Below are 16,383 nucleotides of genomic sequence, written 5' to 3'. Positions count from 1 at the left end.
ATATATATATACACATTAGGGATGTACTCGCCAAAATGCTCCAATACTTAGCCCCGATACCAGAACTCCCGGTCAGAAGGAGATTTCCTGTGACCGGCAGTGCCGCAAGGGAACATGGAGCTGGCTTCTCGGCCAATAAGTAATGACCCACCTCCCAGCTTAATGATTGGCTGGGAAGTTGTCTACATGCTGTTTGGCCAGCTTGATGCTGAATGGTTGAGAAGCTGGCTTCCCGGCCAATCAGCATCAAGCCGGCCAAACAGCATAGAGTTGGTTCCTTGGCAGGCAAGAAGCCAGGTGGCGGATAATGAAACGCAGCCCGACTTGGCCAGGAAGCTGGCTCCATGCTAGCAGAAGTACCGGTACCGGTGCATCCCTAATATTTACACACACACACAAACATGACATATAAAGTTTTATACCAAGTATAAAGTATAAAGTATATTCAGTTTTATATACATACCCTTGTCCACTGCTGAGTAGCGCAAATGCCTCATTGATTTGATCCAGTTTCATTGTTCTGCTCACCAAAAAGCTAACGTTGATTTTTTTCTTCATATAATCATCTACAAGCTTTGAGACTTCCTCACCCTTATAGCCTAAAAAAATTAAATACCATACCATTAGTATATTTAGATTTCCCTTCTACAACCCCAAGACTGTCATTTACAAACACATTGTCAGTAGAGTTTTCACTTTGACTATTCTTATCTTAGGTAAAGTGACACTAAACTCAGCAGTTAAATCTTCAAAATACATTCAAGTACCCTTAGGCCCCTTTCCCATGGCCGGTCAAGCGGACCTGATCAGATGCCCAGTGTAAGTCTATAGGAAGCCGCATGTAAACGCACAGTTGTCTGTTTGCACTTGGTTACCTCCGAGTTAGAAAAACAAGCGTTCCGTTTTGCCATACTGGATTGTGGTGGATTGTGGGTATTCTAATGTAAACAGACAGATGTCTGTTTACATCCCATTCCCCATAAACAGACATGGGGTCCAGTAATTGCAGATTTTTTTTAGAAAAGAAATGTACTGACACGGATGTTACATTGGTGACATCTACTCCGTACTGCTGTGATCAGAAGAGGATCCATGCATGGATCCTTTCCTGATCAGCCCATGTGAAAGAGGCCTAACTAATAACAAAATGTATCTTATGTGTGTATCACTCAGCTGTAGATCTTCAAATCATCTCTAAATTGGTGCTGACACTACTATTGGTGCCGACACTATTTCTGTTCCCTGTTTTTGTTGTAAAGTAGACAACGCTCCAAGCTTGCTCCCATGATGGACTAGAATCTCATGTTTAGTGTACCAATTTGTATTGAGATTGTAGTCTATCACAAGAGTGAGCTTGGAGTGGTGGCTACTTTACAACACACACAAGTACCCAACGTAGCCACCCCCTGGAAGGCACATATGATACATTTTTGTTAATAGTTAGGGTATTTGAATGCATTTTTGCGTGCTCATAGTGTATACTGAGTGTAGGCTCAGATTCTATTCAACCAAACCCTTTTATGCCATGCCCACTATTCACAAAAATTTTGTCATGCCTACTGTTTGTTGCGTCATCAACTTGCACCACCAATTTTCTCTCATTGGTGTGCCCAAGGGTGCCTTAGGTTCTTTAGAATCCTAGCAAAAGTCTTACTAGAGATAATTAAAAATTACATACAGGTGAAACTCGAATAATTAGAATATCGTGCAAAGTTCATTTATTTCACTAATGCAACTTAAAAGGTGAAACTAATATATGAGAGAGACTCATTACATGCAAAGCAAGATAATTCAAGCCGTGATTTGTCATAATTGTAATGATTATGGCTTACAGCTCATGAAAACCCCAAGAACCCCAAATCCACAACCTCAAAAAAGTAGATTATTACATGCAATCAATAAAACAAGGATTGTACATAGAACAATATCGGACCTCTGAAAAGTACAAGCATGCATATGTACTCAGTACTTGGTTTGGGCCCCTTTTGCAGCACTTACTGCAATTACTTTTGCACGATATTCTAATTATTCGAGTTTCACCTGTATTTGCTGTACATACAAACATGCATATATACAAACACATACGTACACTTAAAGTTACAGGCAACACATAGGTAAAATATAACCATACCTCCATATACAGATCCTTTCAGTGCCCGACCTGTTAGTAGCAAGAGAGGATCAAGGGGAAGACGCTCAGTTGGAGATGCTAAGCCAAGCACAACAGTCACTCCGCTACCACAGTAAGTGGATTGCAATGCATTCATCTAAAAAAATGATTTAATAACATTTTTACGCATGCACATGTTAAGAATTGTATTTCAAATTTACCTCAGTTATTTTAAATATTTTTATTTGTAATTCTTGGGGGGAAAAAATGATTAATTTAGTTTCTAAACAGTTATACATTATGCTATATGAAATCTCTATGATTTAATGGTTGTTAGATCGGATTTTTATAGGTATCTACAAGAATATGAACACAGAGCAACAAAAAAAACAAAAAAAAAACAGTAAAGCTAACACTTTTATGAATATGATAAATTCTTCTTTTTACTCTAAAAATGCATAATATATATTCTCTATATGTAGGGCAATTTACAGCCCACCACCCCCCTTAAAAATTAAAAATTCTCTGAACATTCTCTAGCTCATGGATATCCCTTCTATGGACTGGTGACTAAAACTGAACCATGTACTCAAGATGCAACCGAACCAGCATTTTATGAAGTGGTAGAATTATTTGATGAAATAAAGGCCTTTTTTCAATTTTAAGAATAAAAACATTACAAACAAAAGAATAAAAAAAATCTTACTGCTTACAAAAATAAACCAAAAAAAAAATTACATCAGGAAAAAAATAGTTAAGGGTAAAAGGGGCAAAAGCAGTAAATTAGGGCTGACTAGGGTAAAGAAAGGTGTTTTACATTAGCCCTGTGTATTATGATGTTTTTGTTTTGAGCGTGTTTAGCAAAACAAGCTGACGGGTTCTAGCATTTTCCATCTAAACCTAAAAAAACATTTACTTCTATTTGTATTGCTGTTAAGGAGCTTTCCCCCCTCTTCCTTGGGACAACCTTTTTGCTAGACAGGAAATTATGGTACTGTATCTCTCCAACTGAGCTTCCATTGGCAGGAAAACCTGGCAGAAGTTCTAATCCTTCCCCACTTTCAAACTATCTAAAAATTAAAAAAAGTTTTGGCTATAGATACACTTTAATGGTTAGGATACTTATAACAGATGGTTTCAAATTGTTTGATTCAATAACTGTTATTGTTTCTAGTTAAAGTGAACCTATCCTCCACTCTTAGTTCCTAAAAATGCTGCCTGACAACAGACACCACAGAATGCCTCTTCTGCTTCTTTTATCATTCTTCTTAAATCTTTCTCATGGATGCCTCAACTTCTCCTCTTGGGACATAATGTCTTCCTGCCCCTTGATGCTAATCCCTGCCCACCTGCTGGCCTGGGTAAAAGTATTGATATGGGAAAATTATTTGCAGGTACCCCATGATACTACTCATTTATTAATGCAGGGCCCACCCACAGCCCTGAGTGTCGGAGAGAAGAGAAGAACGCTGAAGCCTGGTAACTATTACACCTTATTCCTCTGCTCCTAGACTTAATGTGCATTTAAGCCTCCATTACCAAACAATCCTGAATGTGACTTACTAGTGCTGATTACTTGTCAAATTTGTAATTCTCTTCAACTAGTTTTAAAGTTGAACTCTGTGATTTAAAAAAAAAATAACAGTTGAAGTGCCCCCCCTCCCATCCAGCACGGCAACTGTTATTTTTTTTAATTTTTTTTTTAAATCACAGAGTTCAACTTTAAAACTAGTTGAAGAGAAATGCAAAGGATTGTTTGTTAATGGAGTCCTTTATAGAGTATATTTAAATATATAATAAATTATTACATTAACCTGTTTTTACATACCATAGTTTCAATGCGTCCAGCACATTCAATGGCATAATCCACACCTCCATTAGTTTTTTCACAAATGACCTCATAGATTGGTTTATCATAATCCTTCGGGTTTAGGCATTCTGTGGCTCCCAATTCAATGGCTTTAGGATATTTGTCTTTATGAGTTCCAACCCCAATAATGCGTGAAGCGCCAGCAGATTTGCACCCAGCTATGGCTGAGAAGCCAACACCTCCCAACCCAAAGACAGCACAGGTAGAACCTGGAGTTACCTGGAGGAAAAGAGATACTCAGAGTTAATAAAACAAACTATCAGCGCTTCCATGCTCGGGAAAGCATGGGTAGTTCTGTCTATTTTTACATGTGTTATAGTAAAATATCAGGCATAGTTGTGTATTAGGATCACGTAGGGTGCCTGTGTACCTAGTTTACTGCACCATTCTTCCACCAATGAACTATACCTAAATATGGTAGTCAGAGTCGAGCAGTGTGGTAGATTGTGGAAGCTTTGCATGGCCCTGGCCCAATGAAGGTTCACAGCTTACTGTTATTTATGCATAAAATGGTGCATTGATATTGAAAATGGAGGGTTTAATAAGAGGGCTTAATTCCACTTAAAATAAGTGGCTTGGAATCCTGAAATCTACATTCTTAGAAACATTATAATATATCTTAATGCAGGCCTATTCATATATTTTCAAGTATGCATAAAACATTCCTGATATCCCATAATATATAGCAACAGGTAGTATATATTTGAAAATGTACATTTTAAAAATAAAAAGCTGTGCATAAGCTTCATTCAAGTGGCTGTTTATAGGTGAAACTAAAGGGATCACTAAGAATCCCAGATGTTATCAGTCTGCTGCAAATAAGAGGGATGCATTGTCCATTTATCCAGTGATCGTTTAGTGTACATGGTAACTTTCTGGCACATTACAGAAAGAGAAGTAACATCAGGCGCTGAGCTGTGTAAGAGAATATGTATACACACAATGATGAATATAAAGACTATCAGGGTTATTCACAAAAGGGTGAAGAGTTTGGAGAAGGCAGGAGAAGGGAACAATTTAGGACAACATAGCTGATTTGGAAAGTGAGCTGAATAGGAGAATTTTTCCTATTCCACTATTTTGGCCTAGATTGTTCACTTCTCCTGCCTTCTCCAAACTCTTCACCCTTTTGTGAATAACCCTGTAGCTGCATTATCCTTGGTCTATTATCTTAGACTAGTGAGGATACTCTGACCCAGGATGATGTATTATCACAAATTGGTCAGAATTCTGGAAATAAAGGAAATCTAAGAGGGTCATTCACGAATGAACCGAAGGATCCAGCTGTAGCTTTGGGCCAAATGCCACTCGGCGGCATTCGGCTATTCACATACTGCCATTCAGCCCCTATGAGAATAGAGGCGAACGGCAGCGAGTGAGTTGCTGCAGCTTCGGCTCAGCCGATCCAAATCGTGTATCGGCTGAGTCGAACTCCTTCTGCACTTCGGCTGAGCTGTATAAGCAGAACATGTTCGGCTGACCAAAGGCAGCCGATGTACGGCTGATTTTAGTTGTACAAGCTGAAGTGAATAGCCGAACAGCGTTCGGCTCACTTCACCTTCGGCAGCTAAGTGAATAATCCCGTAAGACTTTTTCAGGAGGAGTCCCATCATCTCTTTCAAAACGAATAAATTCCTGTGTTACACCTAGCATTAGTTAGCATGGATCAACATAACATAAAAAATATATCTGATGCTATTTACGGTGGGTCTGCTTTAACAGATCTAGAGCTAAGGGGTTGTCCATCCACATATTTCTTGCTATTACACCAAATAGGATATCTCTTGAAGTAAGCCAGCCTTGACAGCTATTGCCATGTTGTTAGTATTAGTACTCCTCCTCTTTGCCTTTAATATATAATCTATAAGATGAGGGCCAATCCAAAAAGGGTAAGGGATAGAGAGGTCAAGATGCAGCCTAAAGGAAAATAAGTCAAAACCCGAATGCACATGGTTTTAAGATTTGCTTGCAAATATGAGATATATAACTTCAAAACCCAATTTATGCAAAACAAAACAACACATGCATACACCCACATTTAAGAAAAAGCGCTTCATTTTTTAAGTAGTTGTTAGTAATTTAATTAATAAAATTAATCAAATAAAATGAAAAAGATATTTACCTTTGCAGTGTTTACAGCTGCACCATATCCAGTAGCAAAGCCACAGCCTATAAGGCAACTTTCAAGGGGGGCTTTAGGATCTATTTTAGCAACGGCTATGTCAGCCACAACAGTGTATTCAGTGAAAGTGCTGGTGCCCATTAGGTTGTAAATTGGTTTGCCTCTACAAGTAAATCGGCTGGTCTTGTCTTGCATCAGACCTGCTTTGGCACCCAGGCTATTTGATAAAACAAAATAGTAGAATAATAAGACGACAAGAGTTTTAAAATATTAGTGCTTTAAAGCAAATAAAATCCAACTCTTAGGGTGCAGTAGATTTAAACTTACTTTAAGTATTATCAGTGATCAGAAGTAAAACAAATATTAACTAGCTAAGAAAAAATCTTATGTCAAATACCATTGACAGTTAGGTAGCTAAAATGTTTTTGTACCTAATAGGTATATTAAAAACAAAATAAAAAATAAATAGAAATAATAATTTTAAAAAACGACGACCGACGTCCCATCTGCTCTCGAAGAACACCCGCCGCATAATGGCATTTTGACAGATACCAGCAAACCATAAACAATTGGGCAGAGCTAGCAGTGACAGTGTACAGTTTTACGTCATCTGACAGGTGAGCCATGATTGGGCAAAGTCATCATGACTTTGCCCAATCATGGCTCTTACAGACTACTGAGCCCTGATTGGGCAAAGTCTTGCAAATGACCTGTGGTCAGGTGCAAGCCTTTAGCCAATTAGGGTTTTCACAAGGCCGAAGGGGCATTCAGTGGTCAAACAGACCGCCGAACGCCCTTATAGTTCGTGTGTTCGACTCGAACATCCAGCCGATCCCTATCTAGAAGGACTGGAAACTTGAGCATGGAAATTTCCCAGGATGGACATCATGCATCCATTTCAACTCCTTTCTTTACAATCAGGAATTCTGCCATGGATGCCAATATGTCCTGGTCTTTTTTGACTATATATGTCTTTCTCGACTATATATGTCTTTCTCTAAATCTGGAAAATCTGGATCCAGCTGGTCACACACAGGCTTGGTTTACATTAAGAGGTTTATCTCATATCCCCATATTTTACACTCTTCCCATTATGAATTCTAAAATAAAGGCTTAATTTTTTCATTTAAGATGGTAATACATAACAAAAAAATATTTTGCTGTAGTTAAACAGAATCTGCATTCAAGTTTAAACACACACAGTTCAACGAGTGGCCCAATCACTTAGCAAACATGCAAAAGATTGTGCGTAAAAACCTTATATTGACAATACATAGTTCAGCAAAGATATTTCTGTAAGTCAGTAAGCTGTCAGTAATTTTAAGATGCTTGTAACAATCTAACACATTTTTGGATCAGTTGTCGACCCCCATGGTCATGTGCATGTTCACTTTTACACTTTTTGGCCACTTTAATAGAAGTCAAGCATTGTTATGCAGAGTCAGGCATGAAAACATTAGAACTAAGCAAAACACAAATATAAATTAACAGGTATTGATATAAAGTATCTTTCTTGATGTTCCCATATAACGTGCAGGGAGACAAGTGACTGAAGGCAAAATGACATTCTTACTCATTTTTTTCACAAAAGTTGCTGTTTGAACTGTGACAGGCTCTGCAAGATCCACATTGGGGCATAAAAAGTGGGATGACTTTGTCACCTGTGAACAGAAAAGAGGACTCATCTGTAAATTAGGCTTAGAACATAATGACATGTACATACTGTAATGTCTTTAGTTTAAAAATAATGCAGTGTGTACACCCATTACACTGTTGTCAAAGATCACTAATATTGTTTTCCTGTGTTATACCATTGAGGAACCTTTAAAGCAGGAAAATAGGGTATCAGTTTTTCACCTATATAGAGACCCAGAGGTGCCTGCACACACCTACAGCAGCTTTCACTATCCTCTACTTTGCAGGAATTCTGGGCTTCAACAATTCCTGATAGTGCTGAAGTTTCTCTGCTGTCTACCTCCTTCAACAACTTCCAGTTGGCTAGTGAGTCAGGCCATCATAGTGATGGATCATGAGAAATGGAGGTGGGATTTTGCAACACTACCTGGAAGTGTTGGAGCTTGCCGAATCAGACCTTCTCAGCATTAAGATGAATCATGAATGCTGCTAGAGGTATAGGGAAGCACCACTGAGTGTCTACACTTCATACCTATCAGAAGCTTTTAGTATTATTAAAGTGAGAGGTCTCTTTACACTCACCTGGTTTTACACAAGTCACTCCCGGTCCAATACTTTCAACAACTCCAATTCCTTCATGGCCCAAAATCACTGGGAATTTGCTAGTGATTATCTCTTTCAGTACACTGCTGTCTGATCCACAAATACCAGTAGCAAGAATCTGGCAAAATAGATAAAAACAAAGTTAAAATAAAATAGGTACAATGTGTTTTTGTAGGCTGTAATGGGCCTGACAGTACTGGGGGGTGAAGAGAGAGTATTGGCCTTGCTCTGAGCTCAGGTAAAGAAAAAACAGTGGGTGCCTACTGGATTATGCAGCTAGAAAGTTTGTCTGTGTAGAATGTCTAAAGATTCCAGAAATGTTTCTGTATGAAACAGATCGAACTCAATCAATAAAATTTCAAATAGGCTTTAACATGTTAGTGTAATTCCAAAGGTTGTTCATTTTTCAGCAATCTTTAAATCTGCAGCTTTCCTTAAAATAATAGCTTCTGATCTTGCCATGAAGGTCCTTGTTCAGGTATGTCTTGATATAGGATGTGTCCCAATTGTCTCCTAATTGTGCTCTTCAACTGTCACCCTCTCACGTGCACTCCTGATGGATACTACAAGTGGCGGTTGCTGACACATTGAGCAAGCATGGGTTGAAATGATCACATCTGTCAGAAAGCTGGTTTAGAACAATAACGTGCAGCTGATGCTGGACTGAGTCCATGCAGGCAGGAAATACATGTTTTTTGGCTGTGTATTGTTAAGATCTACTTTCAATAAACAAACAAAACAGTGGAAATGTGCTAAATAAAGAATGTATCACTGGAAATTCTAACATTGCTCCGTCCCCGTCTCCTCCTGCTGCCGCTCTAGCATTGAGCTAGTGCGTCCGCCATTGAGCTAATGCGTCCGCCCCATCTCCTGTCTCCGCCCCCTACTGCTCCGTCCCGGTTCCCGTCTACCACGATGGGCATTCAGCCAGTGGCGTAACAACCGGCGGGGGGGTCGGCGGTGCGGCGCCCCCCCCGTCCCTGTCCCTCCTCCTCAGAGTCGGGAGCGCTGCTTCGCCTGCGGCCCGGTACCATTTGATCCACGGACCGGTACCGGGCCGCGGCCCGGGGGTTGGGGGCCACTGTCTCATAGAGCACATAAAGCCTGTAGGTCAGTTACAGAGATCCTCCAAGAGAGTTAGTTGAGGTGCATTATTTTTAGAAATGTGTTCAACTGTGCAGTGCATAGCACCAATAGATGGATTCATGTTTGAAAACATGTTGGAGGATGAGGAGATGTCATATGTTCCCCCATACTTGTAAGTACAAGGTTTATGCCACTTTACTTCACCCAGGTAAACAACCATCCTTAAAGTATAACTTGACTACCTTGACAATCAGGACAGCAAAATAATCAACTTTGTTTATGTTATGCATTATTTTTCTTGTACAAGCATTCATTGTACCCAGTAGGAAGTTTTCTAATTTTGCTGGTAGCTATGTTACCTTTTGTTTTGACATCTAAGGGGGTCTATTCACGAAGCTGCCGAAGGATCATGGCTCACTTCACTTCAGATCGGTCATTCACTCGGCTGCCCTCGGCAGCTTAGTGAATAGACCCTTAAGTGTTTGCATGGACACACTTTACAGGCCTGTTCACATGATTTTCAGGTCCTGATCAGGTCCGCATCAGGTGCGGATCTGCAGATGCAGTGCTACTCATGCAGTGCGTTTTTGACACATTTTTGATGTGTTTTCGGTCCGGATGCTGACAGATAATTTTTATTTCAAGCTGTGGGGCTGTCAGTATGCAGATTCTTCCCTTACATGAGTATCGGGCGACCGTGAGGGGCAAAGTGGCAGCCAGGCCCTGCGTCTATCGACTAGGGGGACATTAGAGTGTAATAGGGAGATTAGACTGTGGTGGGACATTAGAGTGTAAGCTCCTCTGTACAGAGACTGATATGACTGGGGCTGCAACCACTAATCGCCTAAGCCGATTAATATCGATGACGGGAAATGTTGTAAATGTTTTCCATCATCGATTAGACGGCTTTCGATTAGTTTCTCCTGTTCGCGGCTCAACACGCTTCAAGCCACATGCCGCAGCTCCTCCACGCCTCACCCAGCTCTGAGCTCTCTCCCGCCGCTGCCCACCAAAATGATCACGTTGTTGCAAGGAGACAGCAGCGTGGGGGAATGGTAGCTGCCGACAGTCCCAAGATCTCGGGGGAAGAAAGTAAAGTTGCTTGAAGAGTGTGCAGGTAAGACTGCCGATACTCCCCCCCACATGCTGTATCAATGTATTTTTTAAATAATGTTTTTTTTTTTTTGCTTAGCTGCATTGCGTTCCGTTTGCGTTGCGTTTTTGACGCGTTCGTGCATTTCCTGACAAAATGTGACATGCAGTATTGTTTCAGTCAGGAACGGAACGCACTGCACACGTGAGAACTGTAGCCCATAAAACACATAGGGATACATTGGGAAGCATATTTAGTGCAGGAGCGTACGTATCATGTCAGCACCGAATCGTGTGAACAGGCCCTACAGCAACTCTTTTACAAAAATGAAAGTCTAAATAAGCAATGTAACAGAATTGCTTTAATATCAGGATATTAAATCAGGGCTACCCATAAAGCGCGGATCCACATTTTTTACAATGTAACAGAAAAGAAGGTACAGAATGGTGCTGTAATGAAGAGGAATTGTTAACCGAAGTCTCTTCAGATATTGAAACATCCAGGAGTGTTGATCTCCTTTGTCCCCTGTTGGACTCAGTCGTTCCCGTTGAACTCCTATGTCACTACAGGACACAGAAGTGGCATAGGGGTCAGCAAAAGGAACTACTGCCAGGGTCAGATTTTACCATAGGCCACATAGACTGTGGCCCAGGATACTGTTAACAGGAAACTCTTTTGGGTGAATGCTTAAACCACTGCATTACAAACCAGTCTTATTTTACTTTTTAAGAATTTTTGAGGGGAGTCTTATTTTAAGGTGACAGCAGATTCTAAAGCGGCCAGTGGCAGTGTCTTGCCACTCACTCAAGCCATTTAATACTAAAGCCAACTTTACTTAACATTTTCCAGACTGGTGCCCTCCCCACCCCCACTGTAGGGTATTTTTAGTGGAGGAAACATTCACTTTGTTAAGTGAACAACCTTTACTCAGCTAGTAAATTAACCCCAACAAATCATAACCCACAGAAATACATATATAGAAATTGTACTATTAAAGACAATGGTAATGATTTTTTTTCTTGCTGTTTCTATGGAGTTTGGTATCTTACCAAACTGCAACAGTGAAATGGGTTTTCTTTAAAACTGGAAATAAAGAGTAAGAAAGATTAACCAGCCCAAGGCTAACACTTTTATTTCAACAAACCTACTTTTCATCCTTTCTCAGGCCCTTTTGCTGTACATATGCCACACCCTTAGGCCAGTATAGTTAGGAAGAATTTAGCAGCAGATCTGTCAACGAGTAAGAAGATGGGAAGATCTTCCAACCAATCAGTTTTTGTGAGACATCTGCCAATAAATGGTCAATGGCAGTCTTTTTACTATACATAACAATACTAAGCACAAGCAATTAATTTGGAACAAAAGAAGAACAAATAAGGCACACCTACACACCCCTGTCAAACCATAAAGCTTTACAATAAAGAATAAGAATTCTTTAAAGTAGCATAATGACACACCCACACATTACATTGATCGCCAAGATTTTATCGTGTGCAAGTATCTGCAGGTATCTGCAAGATAGGATCATACAGCTTTTTTGGCACATTGACATTTGGCACTATGTGGATTTGCAGGTGTGGCACATTAATATTTGTATGTCAATACAAATTTTATAATTTGACACACTGTTTTATTTTTTTATCTCTTACCCACAACAGACATTGATATTTCTGCGCCTGAGTCACCTTGCGTTGCCACCTGCATTGGCTATTATGAGAGAGTTCAACATTCCTACTGTATTATTTTTTAACAAATGCATTATTGAGACTGTAAAGGGGGAATAAAAGAGTAACATTATGTGGTGAAAGTGACAGACCAACAGATGGAGAGGAGGGGGTTGATTTACTTAGGGAGGAATAGGCTGAATGAACTGTGACCTGCACCTGAGTTTTGGTCTTTTCTATGGGAAAAATGTAAAGATTTTCATTTCTGCTGACTGGCTGCTGTAGGAGGTGGGCAAATTTTCCGGAATGGTTGCAGATGTTAGAGCTTATGAGAAGGCTTGTCAATGTGATGCACACATGCACACAAGAACTGATCTGGGCAAACTGATATCCTCATTTCTAATGATGATGATGATTCCAGCACCATTTTCATCTGCTCCAGTGTTTAATTGACTGATAGACTGAGTGGTTTGAAGACATATGATTAAAGTAATTAGAAGGTATATTCTGTTCTCCATGAAACTGTCTACAGCTAACGCATAAGAACGTTTACATTTTCATGTTTTTTTATTTTTTTATTAAACATGTTTTTATTTACCTCACCAAAGACATAACTTTAATTGCATTGACTCACCTTAATTCTAACTTCATGGGCTTTAGGTGGAGCAACAGTAATCTGTTCAATAGACAGAGGTTTATGAGGCTCCCAGGCAACAGCTGCCCTACATACAATATCCTGAGAAGAAAAACATACAATAAATAATAAATTGTCTGTCATACAATCAAAAGAATAAACCATGTTCATTTCACTGTAAATATCGCTAATGTAAATGCTGATGTTTTAATGCATTGCAATATAAATGGTGACAGTTTAATTTCTAACATTTTAAATTTGTTGCCCTCAATGATCCTCCAGCTATATGACAGTGGAAGGAATACAAATTGCAACAAGCTAGGTGTAACCTTTCCTTCTCACAAGAAACACATGCTATGAAAAGTACACAGGTTACCATTACAGACCGCTTCTTATGATATACCAGTTACCTGGCTGGCGTGCTGATCCTCTGGTTTCAGTACTAGGTACATTGATTGAGGGGAATGTATCAAAACCGGAGCAGACAAAATCTGGAGCAGATGTGCATGACAACCAATCAGCTTCTTTCTTTAGTCTGTTCAGTTAAAGTTTGAAAATAAAAGATAGAAGCTGATTGTTTCATTTCACTGTAAATATCGCTAATGTAAATGCTGATGTTTTAATGCATTGCAATATAAATGGTGACAGTTTAATTTCTAACATTTTAAATTTGTTGCCCTCAATGATCCTCCAGCTATATGACAGTGGAAGGAATACAAATTGCAACAAGCTAGGTGTAACCTTTCCTTCTCACAAGAAACACATGCTATGAAAAGTACACAGGTTACCATTACAGACCGCTTCTTATGATATACCAGTTACCTGGCTGGCGTGCTGATCCTCTGGTTTCAGTACTAGGTACATTGATTGAGGGGAATGTATCAAAACCGGAGCAGACAAAATCTGGAGCAGATGTGCATGACAACCAATCAGCTTCTTTCTTTAGTCTGTTCAGTTAAAGTTTGAAAATAAAAGATAGAAGCTGATTGGTTGTCATGCACATCTGCTCCAGATTTTGTCTGCTCCACTTGTGATAAATTCCCCTCACTGTATATTATTCTTTGTTATAAAAACTGAAGCAAACAACACAAATAAAAAATGCGTCATAGAGGAAAAGCAAACAAAACGATATTAAGACGATCTGTGGTGTGTGTGTGTGTAAAGCAATACGTGTTTTGCTCTACTAATTTGCTTTTTGATGTTTCCTAGGATGGCATTTACCAAGTTCTGTAAACAATATTTAAAAAACACAACAGAGTTTACTATAGATAAAAAAAACTCTGCATCCTGCTTAGTACAATAATATTTCCTGCATGTGTACTGGGGCTCAATATGGTTAAAATCACCTTATACAGCTTACATATTCTATGACATAGTATGAAAGATTTCCTACAGCATATCTAAAGCCATTTTTCATTTTGGGGAGGGTTACAAATACCAGTAGTTAATTTTTTTGCCATTTGTGTCTAATTACAGAGATGTCCCTTCACTATTTCTTTTGAAGACTCAATGAGGAGCAGACAGAATCTGAAGCAGTTGCCCATGGCAACCAATCTTTCATTTTCAAAGCTTAACTGAACAAACTGAAGAGAAAAGTGATGGACTTCAATCTCTATACAAATTAGTAAACCAAATGTGAGATTGTAGTCCACCATGGGAGTTATCTTGGAGCAGTGGCTACTTTACAACAACACACAAGGACCATTGGGAGCAAAAACAGCCACCCTCCAGAAGGAAGGACAATGTCAAATTGTGACAAGTGTCAAATGACAGTGACAAGTTCAGAGAAGACTGTATGGTACATTATTGTTAATAGTTAAGGTTCTTCAATGCATTTTTAAGATTGAATTCCTGAGTTTACTTTACATTATCTCCTGGTAACATTGGTGATCAGGACAGTTACAGAGAGTGAATCACCCTAACAGGGACACAGACAGCAATACAAAAAATGGAAAGTGGTTCTAAACCCTCATCACCCAATCCAAATTAACAAGACATTTTTTTTTTTGTTAGACTTCAAATGTGAACATTTCAGTAAACAGAGGAATCTACACAGTTGAAGAACTTTTAAAATGAGAACTGTATATAGTGTAAATTAACATGTAAGAGATATATATTATAAGAGATAACACTGATACAGCAATAAACCTGCAATAAAATTCTGCAAGACTTTTCAGAACACAAGAGAAAGCAGAAGAAGAATTATAAGGAAAGTACAATACTTTTCCCGTAGTGCACATGTTGTTGGAAATAGACGTCTTTCTCCCTGGCTTGTAGCACGTTCCTTCCTCTTGAGGTTTCCCTTTGCTGGCAGAGGAGAATGTGAGTTAGCGTCACTCCCTTTTACATAGACTCAACCTTTCTTGACAAGCCCTTTAAAACTGAACTCCGGAATAAGCAAATATTGTCTAAATAAAAGAGGCTTGGCTATTCATATTAGAATTTTAGTGTTTTCTTGTGTATTTCTTCCAGATTTGTGCAGTTATACAGTGTGAGCCTTTACCTCTGTACAGGAGCTTCTTGTAAAAAAGACCAGTCACCGCTGCTGTCATTCCTTCTGTGGGGTAGCTGGTCTTGTATACACCCCTCAGTACTTTTCTGTAGTCAGTCTGTACTGGGGGACATGTAGTTCCCTTCCATATTACTGCTCTCTGCGAAGGCTATGTACAGCACATTAATGATGTCACTGCTACATTTACAAAGTAGAATCGGCCACTGTCAGAATACAATGCAAACAGTGGGGAATTTGTCCACACTCGTAAATGTTGATGGAGAAATCTGTTCTATTTTTTTCATTCAGCCTGCAGATTGAACTAAAAGAATAGACACGTGTACACATGACTTTAGACTAATACTGCACATGAGATTTTTAATAAACGGCTTCTTGTGGAGTAAGATACACAAGTAACATGCAGTAGCATCTTGTAGCTAGCAATAGCACATAAATAGAGCCTATTGTGTTCATAAAAGATTGATCACTACTAGATACTACTTGTGTAGCTTCCTCCATAGGGAGTCAGTTGTTGCATCTGTTTAGTAAACAATTGCTTCTCCTAGGGATTAATTGTTGGCAATTTTGGTAGCCTGACTGAGCTACTAAAAGTCTCCAGTGTAGCTTTAGCTGAAACTTGTGTCTAAAAGGATAAAGCATATCTAAACTCAAGAGCAAAAATGTAATATATGGCAGCTTACCAGTCCTTAGATATGGTGGCTGCATTACTTATCAGGCTTTGTTCCTTTTTTTCACCTGGGGATCCTGCTGTAGCTTTGATGCAGACAGCCCCTTTAAGACTTGAGAGCCGCTCAACTGGAACTTTGTAGCTGTGCCGCAGTTTTCTTCTCCTCCCCGCTGCTGGTAGGCCAGTCCGGCAGGGAGAGGAATGTCATTGGCCAAATTGGCGGCCCTGAGAAACTAAGCCTCACCCAACCGGACCCATGGGATGTGAAGCGGAGAAGGATGGTGGGCGAGAGTGGCATGCAGTCTGGGGGCGAAGGGACAGGACCCAAAAGGCCACTAGGGAAGATATTGGACCACCAGAGAAAAGGAAGATGAAAGGGTTACCAGG

At 39.6% G+C, this 16,383-nt stretch overlaps 1 protein-coding gene across 1 annotated transcript in view; it reads right to left on the bottom strand.

The window, feature by feature from the left end:
• The window catches only part of LOC108795109 (NADP-dependent alcohol dehydrogenase), a 15,878-nt gene extending 805 nt beyond the window's left edge, over positions 1-15,073 (bottom strand). The window contains exons 1-8 of the mRNA XM_018566300.1: positions 15,040-15,073; positions 12,818-12,919; positions 8,320-8,458; positions 7,676-7,763; positions 6,103-6,319; positions 3,939-4,199; positions 2,132-2,267; positions 464-599 (exon numbers count right to left, since the gene is read on the bottom strand). Coding sequence (XP_018421802.1) covers positions 464-599; positions 2,132-2,267; positions 3,939-4,199; positions 6,103-6,319; positions 7,676-7,763; positions 8,320-8,458; positions 12,818-12,919; positions 15,040-15,057 — 1,097 coding nt within the window. The 5' untranslated portion in view covers positions 15,058-15,073. The remainder of the gene's footprint in view (positions 1-463; positions 600-2,131; positions 2,268-3,938; positions 4,200-6,102; positions 6,320-7,675; positions 7,764-8,319; positions 8,459-12,817; positions 12,920-15,039) is intronic.
• Positions 15,074-16,383: the final 1,310 nt, after the last annotated feature.

Source organism: Nanorana parkeri, unplaced genomic scaffold, assembly GCF_000935625.1.
Source record: "Nanorana parkeri isolate BGI_ZX_2015 unplaced genomic scaffold, ASM93562v1 scaffold933, whole genome shotgun sequence".
NCBI classification, from domain to species: Eukaryota; Metazoa; Chordata; class Amphibia; order Anura; family Dicroglossidae; genus Nanorana; species Nanorana parkeri.
This window is presented reverse-complemented; position numbering and strand designations above follow the sequence as displayed.